The sequence below is a fragment of the Cyrtonyx montezumae genome, unplaced genomic scaffold (genome assembly GCF_038088225.1).
Source record: "Cyrtonyx montezumae isolate F1298 unplaced genomic scaffold, pur_monq_1.0 scaffold_36, whole genome shotgun sequence".
Taxonomy (NCBI): Eukaryota; Metazoa; Chordata; class Aves; order Galliformes; family Odontophoridae; genus Cyrtonyx; species Cyrtonyx montezumae.
In genome coordinates this window covers 7988091-8012662 of record NW_027072041.1, presented here as the reverse complement: position 1 = coordinate 8012662, position 24572 = coordinate 7988091, and the positions used below count along the sequence as shown (strand labels likewise).

The following is a 24572-nucleotide window of genomic DNA, read 5'->3' as shown; positions in this document are numbered from 1 at the left end:
TTTCGTATTTAATACTATTTAATAAAATAAATTAAATACATAATTTAACAAATAAGAGAGAAACTTCTAAGGTTATTTATAGCTGTATGAGAATCTCTAACTTGGAAAAATATTAAATTCTACAAAATATTCATACCTATTCTGGGTATCACATTTAGAAATGGCTTAAAATGGCAAAATCCCATTTTTGTTGGATTGTGAAATCCAAAAGTCAAACTTCAGTGAATCTTGCCTACTGCTTTACTGACTTATCTGATGTTTAATTCTCTTTTCCCATATCTGCTGAGATTACCTGGTGTTTCATTTTTATGTATTATGTTGTTGTTTATTTAAGCATTACAATGCATCAGCATTTTATGAGATGACTGACAGCTAATATTTAATATCTTTCTTTTATACAGGAAAATCAGAAACTTAAGAAAGACCTCTTAGAAGCACAAACAAATATTGCTTTTCTTCAGAGTGAGTTAGATAGCTTGAAAAGTGAATACGCAGATCAGACTTTAAACACAGAGAGGTAAATGCTTTTACTTGATTATCATAATCTGTTAAGTGAGTAACTTATTTTCTAAATTTGCTGTAGGTGGGTGAATATTTGACACCATACAAAGTCTACCATGACTACTGTTCATTTTGCTTGTCAGATATCTGAAAAAACTAGTTCTGGACATGATGCAAACACTCATAATTGTTCAAGGAATGGGGATAATTGTTCTAACGGGGATTTCAGTTAGGAGTACAAGCTTTTTTCTCTGTCAGATTTTTGATCTGAAGAGTATCTCTATAGATGATAGTAGAAATAGTTTTGGAAGCCTTCCAGATCCATCTCATCTAGTTTGTCTGCAGCAAATAAATGCTGCTTCTAGATATTCAGACTGATTTAGAAGAGTCTTTATGATAAATGTTATTAAACTTTTATCTTTATAAAACACAAAAGGTATTTCAGAAGTCAGTGAGTCCTTTCATATGATTATTTCTTTGATCACAGAATCATAGAATTGTTTGAGTTGGAAGGGACCTTTAAAGACCATCTAAACCAACTTCCTTGAACTGAACAGGGACGCCTACAGATAGATCAGGTTGCTTAGAGCCCTGTCCAGCCCAACCTTGAAAGTCTCCAGGGATGGGGCAACCACCACATCTCTGGACAACCTCTTCCAGTGCTTGACCACCGTTATCATAACGAACTTTTCTTACATGCATTCTAAATCTCACCACTTTTGGTGTGAAACCATTTTCCATTGTGCTATCACAACAGATCCTGTTAAACAGTCAGTTCCCTTTCTTCTTATAGCCCCACCCTTATACTTAAAGTCCACTTTTCAGGTCTCCATCGCAGCTGAAACTGTGACATCCTCTTGGACCAAGGCATTCTGACACAAGGCTGAAGCAACAGGCTCTTACCTTTATGAACTTTGGATGCTGCCCCTCATCTTGTGGGGCTATGGGATGCCCAAGGCCTGTCTATCCAGCCCAGACTAACCCAATGATGCCACCCTGCACCCCTCACCTTTAATTTTCATCCATATTTTCGTTGAGATGTACTGGAAGAGACCAGTGAAATTAGTAAATGATCTTATTTTGTGTAAAAATGCTATTAATGTATTCTGGAAATCAGAATTATCTATTATTTTATTTTATTTTATTTTATTTTATTATTTTATTTTATACTATTTTATCCTATTTTATTTTATTATTTTATTTTATCCTATTTTGTCTTATTTTATCCTATTTTATCTTATTTTTTGTAGAGATCTAGAAATGATTCGGGAGTATACTGAAGACAGAGATAATCTGGAAAGACAAATTGAAATACTACAGTAAGTTCTCAGCTGTTTTGTTATATTTTTAATATAGGCATAGGTAAACATTTCTATAGCTCTACAAAAGACTGAGATGAGATTTGGGAAATAATATCAAGAACTAAAATGGCTCACGTTCTCATAGAAGGTAGCCTGCTGATCTATATCATTTCATCTTAAGTTTGTATTCTGTGTACTTGAGACAGAGAGAATCATAGAATTATAGAATTACCAAGGTTGGAAAAGACCTCCCAGATCATCCAGTCTAACTGTCCACCTATCACCAATAGGCCTTGGGTTGGTAGAAAATGGTGCTTGTTTTAGCTGTGCCCTCATACCAGCATGACTGCAATGGAAGCAGTGGTTTCCTTTTGTTGTTCCTGGGAAGCAGGAAATACAGCCCTTGGAATGACTTGGAAAAATATGGGCAATTATGGCTAGGCCATTAGAAGTCATTTAGAATGTGTATTCTCAGTAAGAGATGGAAAGTAAGTTAGTGCAAGGGGGATGGATCTTTGCACTGACAAACCAACTGCTTGGGATGGGGCACATGCTGAGGTCAGGTCAGTCTACACAGGGCCAGGTGCCGCCAGTGGCTGAGCCCCTTGCTAGCTGGTGCTCCAGAAGCACAGAGCTGGGCTGTCTCCCATCTGGGTTTTGAGCTTCTCTCTGGTGTTTTTGTTTAAGCTTCTCCTTTACTTAAACAATAAAAGGCATATATTCTACAGATACATTTAGCAGGCTTAATTCATTTGAAATGGTATTAGTTACCTTTCTGATTTTTCCTTTTAGCCTAACATAACTGTGCACCAGATGACTACTGTACACTCCAGTTTTTGTCAGCCTACCTATGTTCTGTTTGTGTCTTCTAAATCAATCTTTAGTTTTTCTGCACTGATAGTTACACAAAGACTTAGACTTTACAGTGCCTTCTTTATATTTGGTCATTTGTTTCTGCACACAAGAACAAAATTCTGGTCCCACATTAGTCCCAACTAGTCACCTAAAGCGGAATAAATTTTTTTTTTTTTAATATGTATTTTTTCAGATTTTCTTTGCCTTATGTTATGTAATTTTTATTTGTTGTACTTCTGTAAGTTAAACTATATTTCCTTGTTAGATCAGCTAATAGAAAACTACATGACAGCAATGATGGTTTAAGAACTGCTCTTGAAAACAGTTTCAGCAAGTTCAACAGATCATTGGTATGTAGTTATAATTTTGCTATGTTACATGAGTAGCTGTAAGAAATAACACACCATATACATGTCTGTTTTGTATTTCACTGCACACTAAGAAAACTGAGCTACATTCAGTGACCTTATTCTGGGATTACATTTTTGTGGTTGGATTTCAGTTGATTTTAATGTGAAACGACATAGCTTTTGCTACAGCAAAGCTTTGGGTGCTTTAAAAAATAATTTGTAGCCAAATCTATCTGATATTTATTTCACAGTGAAGGAAATGTGTTTGAATTATCTATGTGGGAGCTCTTTATCCCTGAAAACAAACATTTTCAGAAAACTACCTTCTTAGTAACAAGATCTGAACCTAATTTCAACTTCTGTCCAGGCTAACAACTAAGAGATACTGTTGATAGTAGGAACCTCACTCAGATCTTTTGGGCTCTTTGGGATTTTTTTGCACCTTTTTTGGAAGTTTTCTGGTATTAGGAAGCCTTCTAAACTATAAAACTATTAATTGGGAAAACTCTTGCATCACTGGAAGTGTAGATAATGGTTTAAAAATAATTTAGACAGAATAATGGTCCCACAGTCGCAGTACTGGACAGGAAGACTGAAAACAGAACTTTCTTCTGACATGCCCCAAAACATACACAAGGAAAGTAAATTCTATCTATCCCAGCTAGTGGCATTTCTGTTTTCACTCTAGTAGGAAATACATAATCAGTGTAATAATCCTTTTGGAAATTTCATTTTCTTATAATTGAATGTGGCTAGCAGGTCCAGCATGAAGGCAAAAATGGAACCTAAATGTTGTATATAGTGGTCTTTAGACATCTAATCCTATTTAAAGAATAAGTGGTTGGATACACATGAAAATGCACAGCAGTCATTTTGTTGATATACGCTTTAATCATGATGAATATGATGTTTGTGTTCGTCAAAGTTATTATGCATTTATTATTTTCCTATCACAGCGGTTGGCAAATACCTCACCAGGAAGTACTATTTCTAGAAGCAGTCCCAAGTGTAGTGGGGGACAGTCTCCTCTAAACCCACGTTATGACAGGTAAGCCAGATTTGCTTCTACTAAGTTTAAAAGACCAGGTCATCACAAATGTCTTAAAAAATCAAATATTGTTGAATAAAAGAAAAAATAATTTTTCGTATTTTGGAAGAAATATGTGACCATAGCATGAGATCCACATTATGGTGAACTCAACAGCAATGTCTTCAATGACATCAGGAAGTTCAGGAAAATTTTATTCATTGGTAATGGTGAATTAACAGATAATTCAGACAACATCTCTGTTTTTAGTTTAATTCTAAATCTCCCCTCCTACCACTCTTACCTATGTTCCTCAGTATTTAGGAAATAAAACAATTTTGGTCATATTTCTATCTTGAGTGTCTGTTTTTCCCATATAATAATTATTACAGAGGCATATTGGCCTAATTTTTTAGAATAAACAACCTCACCTCCCACTGACATGCAGTTGTAGTGAATGCACTTGGATATTAATAGAGTAAAAGCCACAGAAACAAGAACTTATCTAAAAGCAAATATCGTTATTAGTCAAAGCTTCTTTGGTTTCACACCTACCAAACTGAAGTCATTGATGAGTTCATGTTCAGACCATTGCAGGGGCTGTCATTGACATCACAAACCTCTGGATTCAACTTTGAGCGCTCTATATCATGCTATTTTGTGAAACTTTATATTTCATTTTTATTTCTTTAATTACTGGAAGTGCCATTAAAAATTTGTGTCCTTATTCAATTGATAAATTATTTTATCTTATTGTTCTTTTTGTGTTACTTCAAACCCTACAGGATTGGAGTTGACAGTAGCCTGTGTTTTATGGCTTTCCTGTGAGATGAAAATCTTTAGTAGGGATTAAGTTGGCTTCTGCTTTGCACTAGTAATATCCACATTTGTTCAGTAATGCTATTCTGCTATCTCTTATGTGTTTGCAGGCTATAACATTTTACTCATCACAAATTAATTCCTTCTGCTGAATGCAGATAAAACCTATTTTGCTCTGTTGAGAAATACTGAGAAGGGCAATCATATCTAAGTTGCATATTAGATTGAATAATTTTCTGAAGTTAGGGAAAAATTAACTAGAATCTCTCTGGATGTTTAGAATATGGAATCACAGAATATCCCAAGTTGGAAGGGACCCACAAAGATTGTCAAGTCCAACCCCTGACTCCACAGAGGACCACCCAAACACAAGCAGTCTTCTACCTGCTGCAGCCTGAGTCTCCACCCACTGCCCGGGGCAGCCCATTCCATGCTCGACTCCCTCCGATGCAGACCCAGCCCTAACCCCCAGCTGCCCCTCCCCTGACACAGCTCCATGCCGTTCCCTCGGGCCCTGTCGCTGTCACACAGCAGAGCTCAGCGCTGCCCTCCGCTCCCTGCGAGAGCTGCAGCCGCCATCAGGCCTCCCCTCAGCTCCTCTGCTCTGGGATGGACAGACCCAGTGACCTCAGCCGCTCAGAATCACAGAACCACAGAATTGTGGGGGTTGGAAGGGACCTCTGGGGATCATCTAGTCCAAATTATATGATGCTAATATAAATGAACCAGTATGGAATAGGAATTTTCCACCCTTCTTGAAGAACCAGAGTACACGGCTCCTCACACATCATGCCCTCAGACCCTTCCCAGCCCTTTTTCAGATGCTCTAACAGCTTTATGTTGTTATGTAGTGGCACCCAAAACTGCACCCAGTGCTGGTGGTGAGGTCGCACAACACAGAGCAGAGTGGGACAACCACTTCCCTCACCTGGTATGCTGGGCCTTATGCACCCCAGAGTACGGGTGGCCTTTCTGGCTGCCAGGGCACGCTGCCAGCTCACATTCAAGTTACCACCAATCAGAACACACAAATCCCTTTTTGTGGGGCTTCCCCACATAAAGCCAGGGCTGCCCCATCCCAGGTACAGAACCCAGCAATTGCTCTTCTTCATGCAGATGGGGACCACCCTCAAATTTGTCCAGATTTTGGTGCACAGCCTTTCTATTGTCAAGGGAGTGCGCACTCTTCCCAGCTTAGCATCATCCACAAATTTACTTAACACAACTTACAGACCTTTATTGAAATCAACAGTGAAATCATTAAAGAGCAATGGCCTTAAAATGGAGCCCTGCAGAATCCCACTGATGACAAGTAGGGCAACTCTCAGGCCATAGCCTCCCCTTGCCCAGTATTTTGGTTATCATGGGACATTCTTAGAGTCACCCTGCCATGGCCTTATGATTTAACAAGCCACCTCCCTGCAAGCTGCTTTAAGTATATGGACCTTGATGACAGAACACCACTTGCTGACCAACTTGTGGCTGGAAAGTACAGACTTGAGACCAGGAGTTCCTTAGATCGATCCTTTCCTCCCATTGTGGGAACTTCAGCTTCTAGAGAGCAGTAGTGAGACCAAGCCAGTGCAAGTAGACCCACTGGAGAGCAATGTAGAGCCCATGGAGGTGGACCTACCTGCAGAGGATGTACCAGTGGCCATCTCCACCAGGCCTAGGCAAGCGCTATAGCATCATGCTCATCCAAAGACATCACTATATCCATTGGTGGTGCAGCAGAAGCTCTTGATTTCCATCTTGGTGTTGAAGAGTCACCATCTACCAGAGAGCTCCTGGGCCAGCTGCTGCTGCTCTCTAGAAAACCTCTCTAGAACCCCTTCTTCCCCATCCTCATCCCTTCCTAAGATCTCTCACTTGGTTTAGTGCTGTCCTTCCAAGCTAGTTTAGAAGACAGTTTATGTGGTAGGAATTAAACTTAATAGACAGGGTTAGGCATGTTGTTAGAAATTGTTTATCAGTATCAGAAGACAAAAAAGAGATACGAATGTCTCAAAATCTGCTAACTTTCAATAGTTGGGACTCCTGATAGCAGATTATAGTTTTCAAATACTGATCTGTATTTAATCATGTTCTAAGCAATTTTCATTAGAAAGTATGTTTTTTCTTCTTTAGCTGTAGGTACACTGTATCTAGATCTGTCTTGCTTGAAGTGCATATGAATACCTAGTATGGAATCCCTGCTTCAGGGAGGCTGAAAATTCACTAATTAAGGCTTTTATTTCAGTGAATGCCTAGCAAGCTTGACTATGTAATAGTGTGCACCTTCATTTGTATTTCACTGATTTGCTATAGGCTAGCAGATATGTGAATAGAAAGAGCATGAATACTGTGATATTCCACAACAAAGACTGTGCTTGTTCCTATCATTATTCATTAGCCTGCAAAGATGAAAATTAGAGACTTCTGCATGTTATTGGATGGTACAATAAAGTCCCTAACAACTGTATATGTTGGCTCTTCTGTGGTATGTACTGGAAGCTCCCAGCCTCTTTGGCAGCAATCCTTATAGACAGTTGTTGATACTTTCTGTTGTAGCAGGGAAGTGCTTCTGTCTGTTCCCATAGAACAGAGCAGAACTGATTCTTTTTAGAGTATAAATAAAAAAACATTCTTACTGAGATTTATGTATTAAGTTTGCAATATGAGCATCCAAGGACTATGATTAAAAACAAAAACAAAAACAAAATAAGGTAGTACCATATATTTTAAATGTTATGGTTACCATTTATAGATATTGAACATTCCAGAATGGAGTAGATTTTGTTGAAAAAAAAACCAGTTGTGAAATAAAATCTATTTGTTCTGTTGTTTTTCTTTCTCAACACTTGCTTTTTAGGTCATCTCATTCTTCTTGTGTGGATGAAGATTATGATTCCTTAGCCCTTTGTGACCCCATGCAAAGAATAAACTGTGAAGTTGACAGCTTACCTGAGAGCTGTTTTGACAGTGGTTTGTCCACCCTGAGAGATTCAAATGAATATGATTCAGAGGTGGAATACAGGCATCAAAGAATATTTCAAAGACCACAGTGTATGCAAGAAAACTATGGTGGTGATGCTTCTGATACAGATGTAAGTATGAGACTTAACTGCCTCTCTGGGAAACACCTTAGGCTGGAGGCAAGAAGGAGATAGATCTTTGACCATTGGCCATATAGAACTGAGAATGTGGGTCATATATATTTAAGTAAAATTAGAGGTTGACTTGTGTAACATTCTTTTAATTGTTACTCCTTTAAAGAAAAATGTCTGTTTGGATTTATTTTGGTAGACTTTTGAAGCAATATTTCATTTTTTAAGAATATTAGTATTTTTGAAGATTGTCCATACCACTCCAATTTAGAAATAAGGACATGATGTGGGACCATGTCAAAGGCCTTTCACAAGTTCAGGTGGTCTACATCAGTTCCCCTTCCTTTGTCCACCTATGCCATCACTCTGTCAGTCACTGAAGGCCAAAGAAGCTTCATAGAACCAAGAAGTTCCTATTCTTCAGAGTTTGCTAGTGTTTTCGGGGTGCAAAAAGGAAAACATAGGAGAACTCTGAAATGCATGAACTTGCTGTAGAAGTGGCTATTAGTATTTATTTGGTTTGGAGAGTATGTGACTGAAGACAGCTGTTTATATTCTCACAAGGAAGAAGAGAAAAATCAAAGTTTCAGCTGAACTGCAAAGTTGAGTTAGGTTCTTTATTTAATCAAAACTATTAAAAACAAGGGCTTCAATCAGTTGTAGCTGTATCATTGCAAGCAGAAAGCATATTTTTGCACTAAACCTAACATGTTGACTTATACTTTCAGGTTCCAGAGATCAGGGATGAAGAAGCATACAGTCCTGATAACAGCAGTACAATATTAGACTGGAAGCCCTCAAGACCAGTAAGTCGAAGCAGCTCAGTTGCTTCAACAAGGAAATACATATCTGCTCTGACTCCTCAGGTAAGCTTCTCTCTAGGAGGAAAAAATAAAATAAAATAAAATAAAATAAAATAAAATAAAATAAAATAAAATAAAATAAAATAAAATAAAATAAAATAAAATAAAATAAAATAAAATAAAATAAAATAAAATAAAATAAAATAAAAGCTATAAAGAACTGTATTTTAATTAGTTCTATATGAGATGAATCAGGCAATTTCCTTGTTTTTTCTTTGTTTTGTTCCATTTTTTCTTTTCAGTCAGATGCAACAGAATGTACTCCAAAATACCAGAGTTCAGAGAAGGCTTACAAGATCATTCTTGCTGGAGATGCAGCAGTGGGAAAATCTAGTTTCCTTATGAGACTTTGCAAGAATGAATTTAGAGGCAATACCAGTGCAACCCTCGGTACAGTTGTTCTTCTTAAATACTGAAGTGAATATTACTGTTGTTACGTAAAGGTAGTGGATAAAAAGATTACCTCCTATAATTGCTAGGTTGTCCTGCAGTTTTTAGGTGGTGAGCTCTAATTGAGCATTTAATCTTAGAACTGCTTAACTGATATTTGGAGTGCATAATGGGACAGTACTCTGATTTGGTTACTCTTTGTAAAGCTTAAAGGCTGCTGCTGAACAAATCAGAGTGCCAGTAAAGGGAGTTTCAATTTAATGAACTTGGAATGTATGTCTGTGCTTTTTTCACAGATCTGGTCTCATTCTTTAGTCTTTCATGATATCCTTTGATGTCTCTTGTACTGTTCTTTATCTCAATTTCTACAAAGTGTTGGTGGAACCGGAGGGATTTCTGGCTGGCTTATTGTGTATATTGCTCTAGCTGCCAGATAACAAACTTGACTTACCATTTCCAAAGACTGAATTTTTGCTTTCCAGTCAAGTCATAGTTATGTATTTGTTTTGTTGGCTTTAATTTAGGACTTTTGTTATATTTTAATTATAATTTATTTTTTCCTTAGTTGGGATTTGAAAAATAAAGTCTGTCTTATAAAACATTTTCACCTATAGAAGTGTTTTGCAAAATGAAGCACAGTGGATCTTGTTTGTTGTTCATAATTTGTATCAATGCTCCTGGGAAAATGCCAGGTTCAAATATTCCTTTAAATGTTTTTCTAAAGACAAATTAAATATGTGTTTCCATATTCAGGGAATTATTGAAGTTCAGAGTTATCTGAGTGAATCTCTCTATCTAGTACAAGCAGTGTAGTTTGAAATAACTTCTATATCCTCTTACATGCAGCATAATGTTTAACTTTCTGTGATTTTTTTAAGATTGATAATGTTTTTTATTAGACTACATAAAATTATTCTTTTCAGGTGTTGATTTTCAAATGAAAAGGTTAATTGTTGATGGAGAACCTACAGTACTACAACTGTGGGACACAGCTGGGCAGGAGAGGTTAGTGATTACTTACAACTTAATGTTTTGATCTTTTCTAAATTAAACTTGGATTTTTTCCTCTAGGTGAAAAAAAAAACCAAAAAAACACTGCATGCACTGATTATAAATAAGTCATTATAATCAAATGTAGATGTCTGTAGGAAGATGTAACTGTGCACAGCTGAGAATTAGAGACAGGTGTTGTATTTATTTGTTAGCTTTCGTGATGCCTGAGATAATTTTTCCTCTCCTCAGAGGGAGCTAAATGAGGTTCAACACAGCATTAATTAAATTCATACATCCCTCTCCTGCAATACAAAAATATGGAGTAGGTGTAAAATGTTTCTTCCGTTTTTTCCTATTACTGTCTTTGTTCTTACAAATCTGTATTTCTGACAGTATTGTATTTGAGATAATCTTTACTGATATTCTCCTTGAAGTTCCTGATTCTAATTCACTGAATTTAGTACATGAAAAATCTTTCTTTTCCCAGAGACTCAGAAAACATATGGGAGAATTGTACAGATTACTGAGTATGCCACTAATGTTCAGTTTTCTATGTAGAATTTTCACAACATCCTACGTCACTTAATTGCAGAGCCATTACTTTACTGACATCTTGTAGGGCTCATCAGGAGTTTAATCTGAAATATTGCAAGTCATAGAATCATCGAATCACCAAGTTTCGAAAAGAACTCTATGATCATCTACTCCAATCATCCACCTATCACCAATATTTCCCTCTAACCATGTCCCCCAGTACAACATCTAAATGTTTCCTGAACACTTCCTGGGTCACTGACTCCTCCACCTCCCTGAGCTGCCTGTTGCAGTGCCTGACCACTGTCTCAGAGAAGTACTCTGGTGTAACTTAAGGCCATCCCTTCTAGTCCTATTGCTAGTTACATGGGAGAAGAGGCTGACTCCCAGCTCACTACAGCCTCCCTTCAGGTAGTTGTCAAGAGCAATAAGGTCACCCCTTAGCCTCCTCCAGACTAAATAATCCTAGCTCCCTCAGCCACTCCTTGTAAAGTCCATGCTACAGACCCCTCATTGAGGCCGCTTGGACACACTCCAGGGCCTCAATGTCTTTCCTGTAGCGAGGGGTCTGAAACTGAACACAGTACTTGAAATGCAACCTCTCCAGTGCTGTGTTCAGAGAGATGATCACTTCTCTGCTCCTGCCGACAGCACTATTTCTGATACAAGCCAGGATGCCATTGGCCTTATTGGCTACCTGGGCACACTGCTGTTTCATGTTCAGCTGATAGCTGACAGACAATCCCAGGTCAGTTTCCTCTATGCAGTCTTCCAGCCACTCTGCTACAAGTCTGTAGTGTTGCTTGGGGTTGTTGTGGCCAAAATGGATGACCTGGCACTTGATCTTGTTGAACTTCATCCCCTTGCCCTCACCCCAGCAATCCAGCCTGATCAGATCCCTCTGTAGGGCTTTGCTACCCCCAGGCTGATCAATACTTCCTGCCAACTAGGTGTCATCTGCAAACTTACTGAAGGTGCACTCAACACCCTCATCCAGATGATCAATAAATATACTGAACAGGACAGGTCTGAGTCAGTTTTATCTGTTCAGTGTCAAAGCTCTGTACTGTGCTGTATGTATTTACTTTTGCCTACAAGTATGTGACATAGGAAGTTGGAGACACAGTCATTCTCTCACATTATTTTTTGAACAATATTTTAATATGTAATGTAATTACCTAGTTGTTAGACAGTTGCTAAGTAGACTGTGCTATGTTAATTCCTAGAAGTTATTTTTCAAATGTAGCAGGGTAATCCACTATGCAGTGTAACTCCCCAGCCTTACACAAGTCTTTTTTTTTTATTTTTTCCTAAAAGATTCCGAAGTATTGCTAAATCGTACTTCAGAAGAGCAGATGGTGTCTTACTCTTATATGACATAACATGTGAAAAAAGCTTTCTTAATGTACGAGAATGGGTGGATATGATTGGTGTAAGTACCTTAAATACCTGCATCTTTAAAGCTATGTTTCGTTGCTCTGATGTCCAACTATCTGAGGAAAGTAAGTGTGGGAAGGTTAATCTTTGCTTTAGAATTCCAGAGGCCTTTTAGATTGTTTTGTTTAATAGGTAAAACTTTAGTAATTCAGGAATTAGCCAAACTGTAGTCTCTTGTGGAAATACAAGCTGAATGTTCTGTTGGTATTAAAGTATATTCTGATCCTTAGTGCTAAAATGAATGCATTTTATATATGAAAGATTATCACTGTTCCCATTCACTTCCTTTTGGAAGAAACATGAGAACCCACTTCAAATATCTTCCTCTGGATGACTTGACTATTCCTTGCTTCTGCATTTTAAATAAATTCTGTAAAGTAGCTATTCTTCAACTGAAATTTTCAGTATTTCTATCTGCTACCACTTGTTTATTTTAATGCAAATTTGAATTTGATGAAAATAGTTTTTCTATTGTAACACAGTTGTTTAATTGGAGGGAAAATTTGAGCAAAATTCCTCTTTCTAAGGCAGTGTGGGTTTTTTTTTTTTGTTCGTTTGTTTTTGTTGTTTTTGTTTTGTTTGTTTTTAATAATAATATAGCAGTTGACCACTCTTCCCACAATACTTTTGTCATAAAACATTTAGATATATTAACTATTTCCACTAAAACATACAATTTGTGGTTGTGTAACAGGGTTTATGAGTATGGATGCACTTCTCTGCAGGCTGATATTTAAAATGGCTTCTTGGAGCATGTACCATCTCTGAACAGTTATATAACAGTTAAATTATGTGCTTTCTAGTAGTGTGTAAGAATTTTTGTGGGAATGAAGTCATTATAACATGATGCTAGTTAACTTTTTTTATTCTGAGAATTCTAGCAATAAGAAAAAAAAATTCTTTGCAGGATGCAACTCATGAGAATATTCCAATTATGATGGTAGGAAATAAAGCAGATCTTCGCCAGGTATTCACAGAACAAGGACAAAAATGTGTACCTGTAAGTTATGGAGAAAAGCTGGCTATGGTAAGATCTATGATTATCCTTTCAGTATAAAATGGTTTAAATAACTTAATATGAAAACTCCATGAGTAATTTGTAAATAAAAGTAATTTACTTATTCAGATCTAGTTATTAGGATTCACAATTTTCATTAAAGATTTTTTATTTTGATGGTGCTTGCTGAGCTAAATTTTGTCCCAGTGCAGCTGAGCTGAACTGTTCTATTTTCTGGGATATTCTTCTTAGTCTTCATGTTTGGAAGGCGAATGGACTAGGAGACAAAGTTTTTCATCCTCTAGTAAGAAACTGGTAATACAATTTTGCCAATTGTAGTGCCACCTACATTAGTAGATGGATGAGAATCTTGTTCTGTCTTAGAACTATATATGAAGTTTGAAGGACAAACATCATATTGACATTTATTGAGTTTGAAGGACAAACAATGATTATCAAGTCCAACTCCTGTCTCCACATAAAATCATCCAAAATTCTTCTAGAACTCTGAACACTGTAATGGGGAGTCTTTTCCAGTTGTTATGGTTTCACCCAGATGGACAGCTGAACTCACCACAACTACTCTCAAAAGAAATGGGAAGATGAAAATATGATGAAAAAAAAAAAAGGCTTATATTTTGAAATAAGGATAATTTAACTAAAGGGAAAATAAAAAAAAAACAACAACAACAAACAAAACACATTCAAAAACCATGCAGAAGCAGAGAGAGAGAGTGAACATTTGATCTATATTTTCCATTAGTAATCAGTTTTTGGTTGTGTCTTGGGAAGCAGGGCCTCAATATCCATAGTAATTGTTTGGGAGGACAGATTTTTTTCTAACAAGATATTCATTCCAGCCTCTCTCCCCTTTCCCCTTTTTTCCTGATTTTATTGCTGCATATGACATATGGCATGGTATTACATATCCTTCTACTTTGTTTAGGTCAGCTGCCCTCAACCTACTGGTTTGCTTGGAGTAATTTGGAGATAGTCTTTATGCTGTGCCAGCAGTGGTTAATAACAAAACATTGGTGTGATATTTATTCTGTTCTAGCTTCACATGCAGAGGACAAAGTTGGGGGAAGATCAAAGTTGACCCAGACTTCAGTGTAGCCTTCACTCTGCTGCCTCTCCACTGACTACGGGCCCCGGCACAGTGCCAGCTCCGCACTGCAAGCTGCCAGAAGGCAAGGGGTGACGGTCCGATCCTGCCTCACACGGGGCACCATTTGTTGTCACCGTTCTGGAAGGTCAGACCGTCGGGGCTAGCGATCTCCCGTGCTAGGGTCACTGCCATCACAGACACCAATATGGTTATGTAGAAAATAGCAAAATGGCATTTAATAAGGCACGGCAGCTCCTTATATACATATATCTATCATCGTCTACACCCCCTAGAGCATGCATCATACATCGCTCACAGAGCAAGGGAGGGCCTATCGCGTCTCATCCCGGTGTCCCAGCCACGCCTACTACAGCACCCTCTGCTCCCTGTGTGGAACTGTGGGCTGCCATGAGGCTTCCTGTCAGCATTCTCCTTTCTAGGCTAAACAAACTCAGGGACCTCTGCCACTCCAAATAGTTCTTCTTCTCCAGGCTCTTCACTGTCTTGCTCTTCTTTGGATGCTCTCTAACAATTTTATAACTTTATTAATATAATGGCACCAAACCTGGTACCCAGTGCTGGAAGTGAGGCCTCACAACAAAGAGCAGAGTTGACAGCCCCTCCCCTCTCCTGCTGGCAGTGCTGGGGCTGGTGCACCACAGGGTATTGTTGTTTCTTATGCTGACTATGTTCAACTTGCTGTCAGACAAAACCCCCAGGTCTCCTTCCATGGGACTGCTCTCCTACCTCATGTCCCCTAGTCTGTACATATATCCAGGGTGACATGTTTTTCTCTATCTGTATGCTGGACATTTTGATATTGTGAGAAATGGTATTGGAATCTTTCTGGAAACCAAAAAATCAACTGTCTTTCCTTTGTTGGTAGTTGTGTCATAAAAAGTAAGCTTGCTGGAAAGGAATTTCACCATGTTGACTATGACTAATGACTGTCTTGCCTTTCAATTGCTTGTCAGTAACAGGAAACAGAATAATCTCTATCATTTTACTAATGTCTGAAGTGAGACTGGCAGGCCTACAGTATATTATCTGAGTCTTCTTTCTTTCTTGCTGTTCTTGAAAACTGGAAGAATGTCTACTAACTTTCAGTTGACTGGCACCTCTCTGTACTCCAAAGACCACTGAAAAATAATCGGTGGAGGTCTTGAAATGACATCAGACAGCTCTCTGAGTATTCTGGGATGAATTCTGTTGGGCTCTGTAGACTTATATGCATCTGGCTGAAGCTGCAAGTCTTGCACAAGTTAGAGGCTGAATTCATCATTGCTGTGGTCCTCCACCTCAGGACTACAGGGGTCCGAGTGCCCATTGTTGATGTTGAAGACAGAGGCAAAGACATTAAATATCTGCTTTATATATGTCCCTGTTTGTGAGGTGACCATCCTTGTCAAGTAATGGACCAGTGTTAACTTTGGTTTTCCTTTTACTGTTAGCGCATTAAGAAACACCATTGTTTTGGTGTTTTACCAACGTTGTTTTACCTTTTAAGTGGATTATTTTCACCTTTGAGAGACTATTTTGCATTTCTGCCATGTCTATGGAAAGAAAAAGAGAAATGCTCTGTGATAAACAGCATGGACAATATTTTTGCATACTTTTATTTTGGATAAGAGATGTACACACCACAAATTCTGGGAAAAAAAAATCTAGGGAGTACTTTTGTGATTTATTGTAGTAGGGCAAGTAGAATGGCAGGTAATTATGGAATTATGTTTCTGCTGAAGCTGCAGGTTGAGCTGGAATACTGGAATGATGTAGATTATGAGTAGCTAACAGGCTGAATTCAGTAACCTATCCTAGCAACTCTTCCTGTTTTGGAGTCTCGTGGTCAAAAAAATGGAGTTCAGACATTAAGCCTATTACATGCTTTTAACTCAGTTTGTTAATTCTGAATGTACTAAATATAAAATAATTTACAAAATACTTACTAATATAACTAAATACTGCTGTTACAGTAAAAATGATGTTTAAAATATGTTTTTCCTGTACTGAATGTATTGGAGAATGAGGAATACCAGTGGAAATCCCTTTCATTTAAATCCAAGTGTAATCACTCCTTTCATTATTGAGGAAACCATTTTTAATTAAATATATATATCCAAATCAGACTGTTTTCAGATGAGTTGGCTTAATATTTTATTTTTTTGCTCACAGACTTATAACGCTCTCTTCTGTGAAACAAGTGCTAAAGATGGATCTAATATTGTAGAAGCAGTTCTTCATCTTGCTCGGTAAGTAGTCATGTTCCTATTTTCAAACGAGCTCAGCTGAATATGTTTTATAAAGTAAACATTATATGTTTACATTATAAATTTACATACAAAGACATGCATGCACATATTATGCCAACATTGAATTCAACAAATGAGATTAAAAAAGGAATGCTGTGTTAAATCTTCATAGATAAGTGCGAGGCAGACTTTATTCTTAGTATAATCAGTGGTTTTGCTTGCAAATGTTACATGGTTGTCTTATTTGTTGATATTTAAATTAGAGCTTAGTTATGGACCTAACAATTTTAAAACTTGTTTGGTGCATGAATAATATGTTTAATGGTACATGGACTTACTTTTTTTAATTCCTTTACTTCTGGTGAGTGGCCCTGTGGAGAAGGGCTTTGGGGTCCTGGTGGACAAGAAGCTGGACATAAGCCAGCAGTGTGCAATTGCAGCCTGGAAAGCCAACCATATCCTGGGCTGCATTAACAAAGGGATGGCCAGCAGGGAGAGGGAGGTGATTGTCCCTCTCTACTCAGCTCTTGTGAGGCCCCATCTGGAATACTGCATCCAGGCCTGGGACTCCCAGTGCAAGAAAGACTCAGAGCTCTTGGCATGGGTCCAGAGGAGGGCCACTAAGATGATCAGAGGACTGGAGGACCTCTCCTATGAAGAAAGGTTGAGGGAACTGGGCTTGTTTAGCTTGGAGAAGAGAAAGCTCTATTGAGACCTGTACTTGAAGAGAGCATGTAAACAGGAGGGGGAACAACTGTTTACACATGTCGACAGTGATAGGACAAGGGGAAATGGCTTTAAACTAAGACGGGAGATTTAGGTTAGATATTAGGAGTAAGTTTTTCACTCAGAGGGTGGTGATGCACTGGAATAGGTTGCACAGAGAGGTTGTGGATGCCCTATCACTGGAGGCATTCAAGGCAAGGCTGGATGTGGCTCTGGGCAGCCTGCTCTAGTGGTTGGTGACCCTGCCCACAGCAGGGTGTTGAAACTAGATGATCTTTGAGGTCCTTTTCAGCCAAGGGCATTCTATGATTCTATGATTACATCCATTTAGCAACGTAGTATTTCTATGATGAAGTATAAGTCAAACATTACACTTACACAACTTTTCCAAACTATTTTGTGCTAAAGTATTTTGAAAGGCTGGCAGTAAGAAATCCTCAAGCTCAGATTTTTCAGTTTTACTCATGGAACTCAAGGCTAGAATTAAAACTTTATTAATTTTATTTTTTTACTTAGATCATGCAATAATCAATCTATATGACATCTGGTCAGAATTTGTTTATCCAGTGTTAAAACAAAGCCCGAATAATAATAATCCTATTTGGAGAGCATCATTGCTTCTTCACATTTGATTTTCAAGAATACATTTATTTCCAAGAAAAGAGCCCCACTGGAGATGCTGCAAGAGCACAGGTGTTTTTTATTCTGGTAGTGTCAACATTAATTGCTGATTTAAATGACTCATTTCCTGGAACCTGTGACTTATAAAATTGGAGAACATACACAGTTACATAACATTAATCACACTTGGAAAATTCTAATATTTAAACATGATAGATTTGTTTAACTGTCTCAAGATTAAAAATGTTTTGGCAGTAGTAGCATTTCTTCTCAGAACCTCCAGATTTTTTTTTTTCTTTGGTAGGGTCATGGTTCCTTAAGTGCTTGAGACATTACATAGAGCCTTGGTCTGGAATGGTTGGCAACAGTTTCTTGAGTTTAGGAATACATGTTCTTTGAAAGAAACATTTTATTTTTGCAGTAAATAAAAACCAAAAAACCCCATATCATTATTCCTCCTGAATAACCTGTTACCTCTTTGTAGGATTATTTTCTCCTATTGTTTATTGAATACTTTGATGCTCTCAATGAAACTTCATGAATTTTTTCTACTGTATATATATATATGTGTGTGTGTGTGTGTGTGTGCCTAATACATATACATGATAGCAAGAAATTCTAGGACTTGCTTTTGAGTTTCTAGGAGGTCCTATCACAGTGGCCCTGTAGAGATGCAAGATTTCTCATATATACACAACTTTTAAATCTGTGTACAAAACATCCAGTTTGTGTTTTTCCTCTGAGAATGAATTCATACTTGAAATTGCAGGTGTTAAGTTCTTTATTTTCAGCTATGAATATATCCTCTTGCAGTAATATACTGAAGCAAAAACATTAAAGAAAAATGAGTAAAAGAAAATAAAAGGGATAAAAGAACATTGTGGAGTTCTTAGATATCAGAAATCATGTACAGTGATTTCTATGGAAAACTGATTCCATTTTCCAAATGAAGTCTTAGAAGACGTGTTGATTCCGTGGATTAAAAATTGTATTAATATTTTCCTGGGAGTTAGATGATGTTGAGCTGTGTAAAATATACTGGAAGAAACAAAATAGTGAACTTGAGCTTTAATATAAAAATGCATTAATTGACTACATTTTTATTGTCTGGTTGTTTTTTTACTCTTCTTTTTTTCCACAGTGAAGTGAGAAAACAAAGTGATAATCAAGATGATACGAGGTCAGTAACCAACCTGGCTGGGGCACCTGTCAAAAAATCAGCACTCATGAAAAACTGCTGCCATGTTTAAGTTACAGACACTTTTCCTGGCATAAGTAATCTGTTTATTGAAAAAAAATGAAACAAAACAAACAAACAAAAAAAGCTAATGACAAATGAAGGATTTCAGTAGTTGGGAAAAAATCCAGACACTCCTTTCTACAAATTCATATTTATACACTTGCTTTGACCCTTAGTGTCTGTTTTCACTCTTCTTAAGCAACAAAATTCAATGAAGCGAGCTAAGAATGCTACAGTAGTCAGTGCATTAAATATTGTGATATATTTTATCTTCTTTTTCTGCTTTTTTCTTTACATGCTCATTATTTCTTACAGTATATGATAGGACAGTATCATATATCTCTCATAGGAGAAGAAAAAACATTCTTCCAAGAACTTTGATGAGTTTAATCTTTTTGCTTGTATCCACGTATCTAGTTATTTGAAGGCCTTGACTTACACCTTCATGAAGAATCTCCCAATAAAACCCTAATCCATTAAAAGATTGCCTAGTTACAGGTAAATCATGTTCAGGACAAAACGTGGAATGGTTTTCTGGGAGAAGACAGTGGCAGATATGTAGGCTATTGGTGTAATTTTACAGCAGTAATTTAGAATTTATTTAAGATGAAGAATTGAGGTTTGATTGGGAACTGAAGAGGAGACTTTATTTCTAATCCTACACAGCTCAAAAGCAAAAGGATCATTTGCATGGACCATTACAGATCCAAATTCTAGAGAGGCCTATAATACTTGTGATATGCAGGATGAGATGACTTAATGTTTCGATACCTTTTTGTTTGTTTAGACTCGATCACTGACAGTGTGATAGAGAGATGTGAATTGTAATTTTTTTCAAAAGCTTTTCATTTAGATGTTAATTGAGGGACTGTAATGGTACAGAGGAGTTTTAACGTATATTCTTTATGCATTTTTGAGCTTTAGATGAAAGAATTACTGCACAAACACAAGCATCTGTATGAAACAGTCATTAAAAGAAATTGATGGAATGAATGGCAGCCACTTGTCTTAATGAGAATATTGTTGCCTGACTTAAGAAATTTCCAAAATACTCAGCAGTGAATGATAGTTTAGGGGTATGGATTTTTAAATTCTGAGTTGTTACTGGTTGTCATAGTTCCCAACATTAGTTCAGTGTAGGAGAAATTGTAGGTATTTCTATTGCCAACAAACATAGAATCCTAGACTCATGGAATGGCTTGGATTGGAGGGGACCCTCTGCCATTGGCAGGATTGTCACCCACGCCAGATCAGGCTGCTCAGGGTCCCCTCCAACCTGGCCTTGAATACCTTCAGGGATGGGGCATCCAGACCTACTCAGAGCAGTGCATTCCAGTGCCTCACCACTCTCTGAGTGAAATATTTCCCCCTGACAATGAATCTGAATCTCCTATCTTTTATTTAAAAAATAAACCACTAGGTAAAAATACAGATCTGTTTCCCTTTTTGATACCACCTGCTGCTGCCAAGAACAATTTGGCTGTGGTAACTTTCAGTAGCTGAATAGATGATTTAAATTCAGAGGCTGTAGCCTGCTGAAAGATCACTGTCTACCTTCTCTTCAACAGTGTAGTTCATTGTAGAGTGCCCTTTACAAACATGGCTTTCAGATCTCCGAAGTTAGCAATGTGTGTGTGTGTGCAGTAGTTCCTTTCACATCTGAGCTTCTTTTTATACAGAATGGTGTGTGAAGGTTCATTCCATGTGGAGAACCAGGTTGAAGGACATGAGTTCAGGGACTTAATTTTTCTTTCTCTTTGATTAGGCTATGGGTTATTTTGGATACTTTTTCTCATTTATTTTAATGAGCAAAATCTACTTTGCGTTGTTTGGCCGAGCTATATAAACCGAATCACTTTTTGTAGACTATGTAATTTTGATGTGTCTCATGTAAAGCAACAGTGTTTTATTTTTAAATAAGATTCAGGGTTGGAAACTGAGAACAAAGTTTTACCTTGGACTTGTTTTATGATCAATGTACAAATCACTGGAAAAAGCACTACTGAATGGGGATATAGCTGTAGCTCAGTTAGAACTATTTGTTAGAAATCCTTAGATGATCAGCTCTGTCAAGTCTAAATATTCACATACTACCAGGTAGAATGAATTTGTGTTAAAGCAAAAGAACTTGGAAAAATATATTTATTTAAGTGTAGAAACAAAAGCGTGTTTTTTACATGGAATTAATGAATATTTAAGCTTTTCCGTTGCTCTGATTTAAAAAATTACTTTGTCTTCTACCTGAAATGTAAAATGACAAACACCAGCTTTATGCTCCGACATGGTTGCACTATTGTACTTTAAATGTTTTTATTGTTTTACATAGTACTTGAGAACTATTCATTTAACCATAAAAAGCTATTTTTTTAGTTAGTGAATGTATTCCCTTAATACATGTATTTATTCAGAAAGGAAAGGCTTTTCATGTCTTTCTTCACAATCTGTAAATAAATTATTTTTTTTTTCATTTGGTTTGGAAGTATTATTTTGTCCTGTATTGTTTTTGACCTTTTCTAATTGTGGCATAGTGCACATTTCTGAGACAAGAATTTCTGTTAAGATACTCTGGAAATGTGATCAGAAAGGTGTTGTAATGACCTTGTGGCTTACATTAGTGCTTTAATGCTGCACATTTGGGTAATTGTTCTTAAACGTGCAATTATGGCCTAACATGGATTAAAGGATTTTCAGTATATCTGTTTTTGTACAGACTGCAAAATCCTCTATTATTTTAGGAAAAATATGTAACAGTTTTGTATCTGTATGCCTGTTAAAATGTGCTCCAAGGAAAATACAGTCCACTCCTTCAAGGAGCATCATGCAGATGTGCACTGACACAGATGCCCAGTTCAGCTAATAGATTTTGTGCCAGAGCAGGCGATCCGTTCTGGTACAGATCCTTGTACAACAGATTCCTTGTTCCCCAGACTCCTGCTGTACAACAATGCTGGGTAACTTTCTAGGGAAAAATACTTCACTGAAAGACCCTGATTCATAAACAAAAGGGAGTTAGTTGCCAATATATTTTCTATAGACTTTATCGTCTTTATTGTTACGGAAAGAAACTTACTTCTGAAATGTTTCATACTGTAGTAAGTAATGAAAAAAAATAAATCCAACATCTCATCTGCAGTTCAGATATCCTTTACCACTGCTTGTTCCAGATTTGATATAGCATGATGCTATCCCTCTGATCATGTACAGGCGTCTTATGGATTAAAGACTGTAGAATTTCTCTCCCACTGTATTAGTATCTGGCCAAATTCTTTCTTACCAGTATCCGTAGGACTGGTAACGTTGGTTGTTGCCTGTTTTATTATTTTTTCCATACATTTCTTGCTTATTTTTTTGAGAAAAGCTTCCTTATGGTTAAAGAGAAATTGACTCAGATGTATCCAAAATGTTGGGAAAAATGTATTATATTGTTTGTAAAACGGAGTCAGTTTCCTACAATTTCTGCCCATTGAGTTAGAGCTGTAGGGGAGTGTGTATGAAATTAATCGAATTAATCAAGTGGCTGAGTAACCAATAAACACAAGCTGCTGAGGTTTCCCACAGCAAACTGAAGTGTTTAAAACAGCGGTGTATTTCCTTACTAGTATGGGGAAGAAATTCAGTGCCAAATGCACATGCCAACTTTTACTGAAACCGATATACGTAAATAAGGATCTAAACTGTTAAAACTTTGAAAACTTCCTACTGTTTACGTTTAGAACTGTGGTGTTCATGAGCTTTGTTCTTCCTCGAAACAACAGATCACTGCATCCACTGTGATTTTGTATATGTTTGACAAGAACTCCATTCTCTGTACTGAAAATTACCATACAATAAAATACACTTCAATAGCTAATGCTCCGTGTTGTATTTTCTTTTGTCACTGCTCATGGGCAGTAGTCTAGCTAAAAATCAATCAGTCACAGTGCCTGTGACTAGCCAGCTTAATTCAGGACTGATGCAACCACCTGTAGCTCTGGCTGCCCTGACTTCTTTCCCTCATTGAGCAGTTATCAGTTTATATCTCTGCTGAGAGATGTCCTTCGTAGACATCACCAGCAAGGCTGGATCTTCACAGAGATACTTTAATCCCTGTCTCCACTAGTATGTGATAATAGTATCATAAGAAAGAAAAAGATAACAAGAAATAAGCATACTGCAAACATCATATATGTAGGGCTCTGGATTTCAACAGGAAAATGCTTAGGGGGCTTTGCATCAAAGAAAAAAAAGCCTCCCAAGTATAGATAAAATGCTCAGATAGAACTTGCAACCTTAAATGTTGCTATGATTTGGACTTAAAATTATTGTCTGCTATCTTCTTGAAAATTAATTCTTAATAGATAGAATACTCTGTAAGTATGGTTCTTATTAATTATAAAACAGAGAACAACCTCCAATAAATATTGTAGACTTTTAAGTTCTCACATCTGCTGGCAGAACTGCCCTGATTTAGCCTTGAAAGAACAGCTGCTGCTTTCCTGAGTACAACTGACAGCTGTACTTGTAGAGCTTTGACAACTTGAGCTCCTTGAGGTGAGTTTAGTGCAGCACTGGCTGGCAGTACACTGTGTACTGTGTATCTTTCTTTCTGTCAGTTCTTGAGTTTTAGATTTGTGATGTTATCCTACTTACTCTGAAGTCTGTTGAAGAATTGCTTAATGTATTCATCCCGTGGCCATGAAACCTGTAAGAATTAAAATGTAATTTTCTCTTCTGCATAATTTGCGCAAATTAAAAGTTGTTCTTGAACCAGAAACATTTAGCTGTGTTTAGTGCCTAACACTATCACTAACACTATCATAATCAGAAACAATTTTTACATTCCTGTATCAGAGGCCCATACTTTACTAATTCTGTGGTCTGGGGAGTTCTAGTTCATAAACTAGTGTCACTGAAGGAAAATGAGATGTGCAGCATCAAAAGCTGGTTGTCTTATACAAAGAATAATACGTGGTAACTTTCTATTTACACTTTTCTATTTCTTTGTGCAGATTAACACTGACTTTGCTAAGAACTGTTGTTTTCCTTCTGCAAAAGATTGGTAAAAGATGAAACAAAACTGCATGACAATAGGAAAATAATTAAGGACAATCAAAAACAGAGATCCTTAAATTACAGAGGAAATTCCCCATACAGAGTTTTTGTTACCTCTGCTCCTCAGTCCAATTCTATATTTCTTTGAAGGAAAATTTTAAATTGTTTGCAACAGAATAAAAGAATTATGGGAACATTTAAGAGAGAGGAGAAATGGAAAGCAAACAAACAAAAACAAAAACAACACCAGAGCTACAACACTGAGGGCAAAATACTGACTACCTTATGGACTATTATTTTTTTTTTATTTTAATTTTTCCCTTCCCTTCTTCTTTGCCTTTCCCTATTTCCTTTCCCTTCTCCTTTCTCTATTTCCCTATTTCCTTTCCTCTTTTCATCTTTCCCTTTTCATCTTTTCTTTTCTACAGAAATTGGCTCCTTTAG

The 24572-nt window shown here is 37.1% G+C and overlaps 1 protein-coding gene across 1 annotated transcript in view; it reads left to right on the top strand.

Moving 5' to 3' along the window:
• Positions 1-19163, top strand: part of RASEF (RAS and EF-hand domain containing) — a 35403-nt gene extending 16240 nt beyond the window's left edge. The window contains exons 6-17 of the mRNA XM_065745646.1: positions 402-517; positions 1752-1820; positions 2923-3007; positions 3964-4055; positions 7705-7939; positions 8668-8805; positions 9045-9192; positions 10116-10197; positions 12037-12151; positions 13064-13183; positions 16434-16510; positions 18999-19163. Coding sequence (XP_065601718.1) covers positions 402-517; positions 1752-1820; positions 2923-3007; positions 3964-4055; positions 7705-7939; positions 8668-8805; positions 9045-9192; positions 10116-10197; positions 12037-12151; positions 13064-13183; positions 16434-16510; positions 18999-19107 — 1386 coding nt within the window. The 3' untranslated portion in view covers positions 19108-19163. The remainder of the gene's footprint in view (positions 1-401; positions 518-1751; positions 1821-2922; positions 3008-3963; positions 4056-7704; positions 7940-8667; positions 8806-9044; positions 9193-10115; positions 10198-12036; positions 12152-13063; positions 13184-16433; positions 16511-18998) is intronic.
• The last annotated feature ends 5409 nt before the right edge of the window (positions 19164-24572 follow it).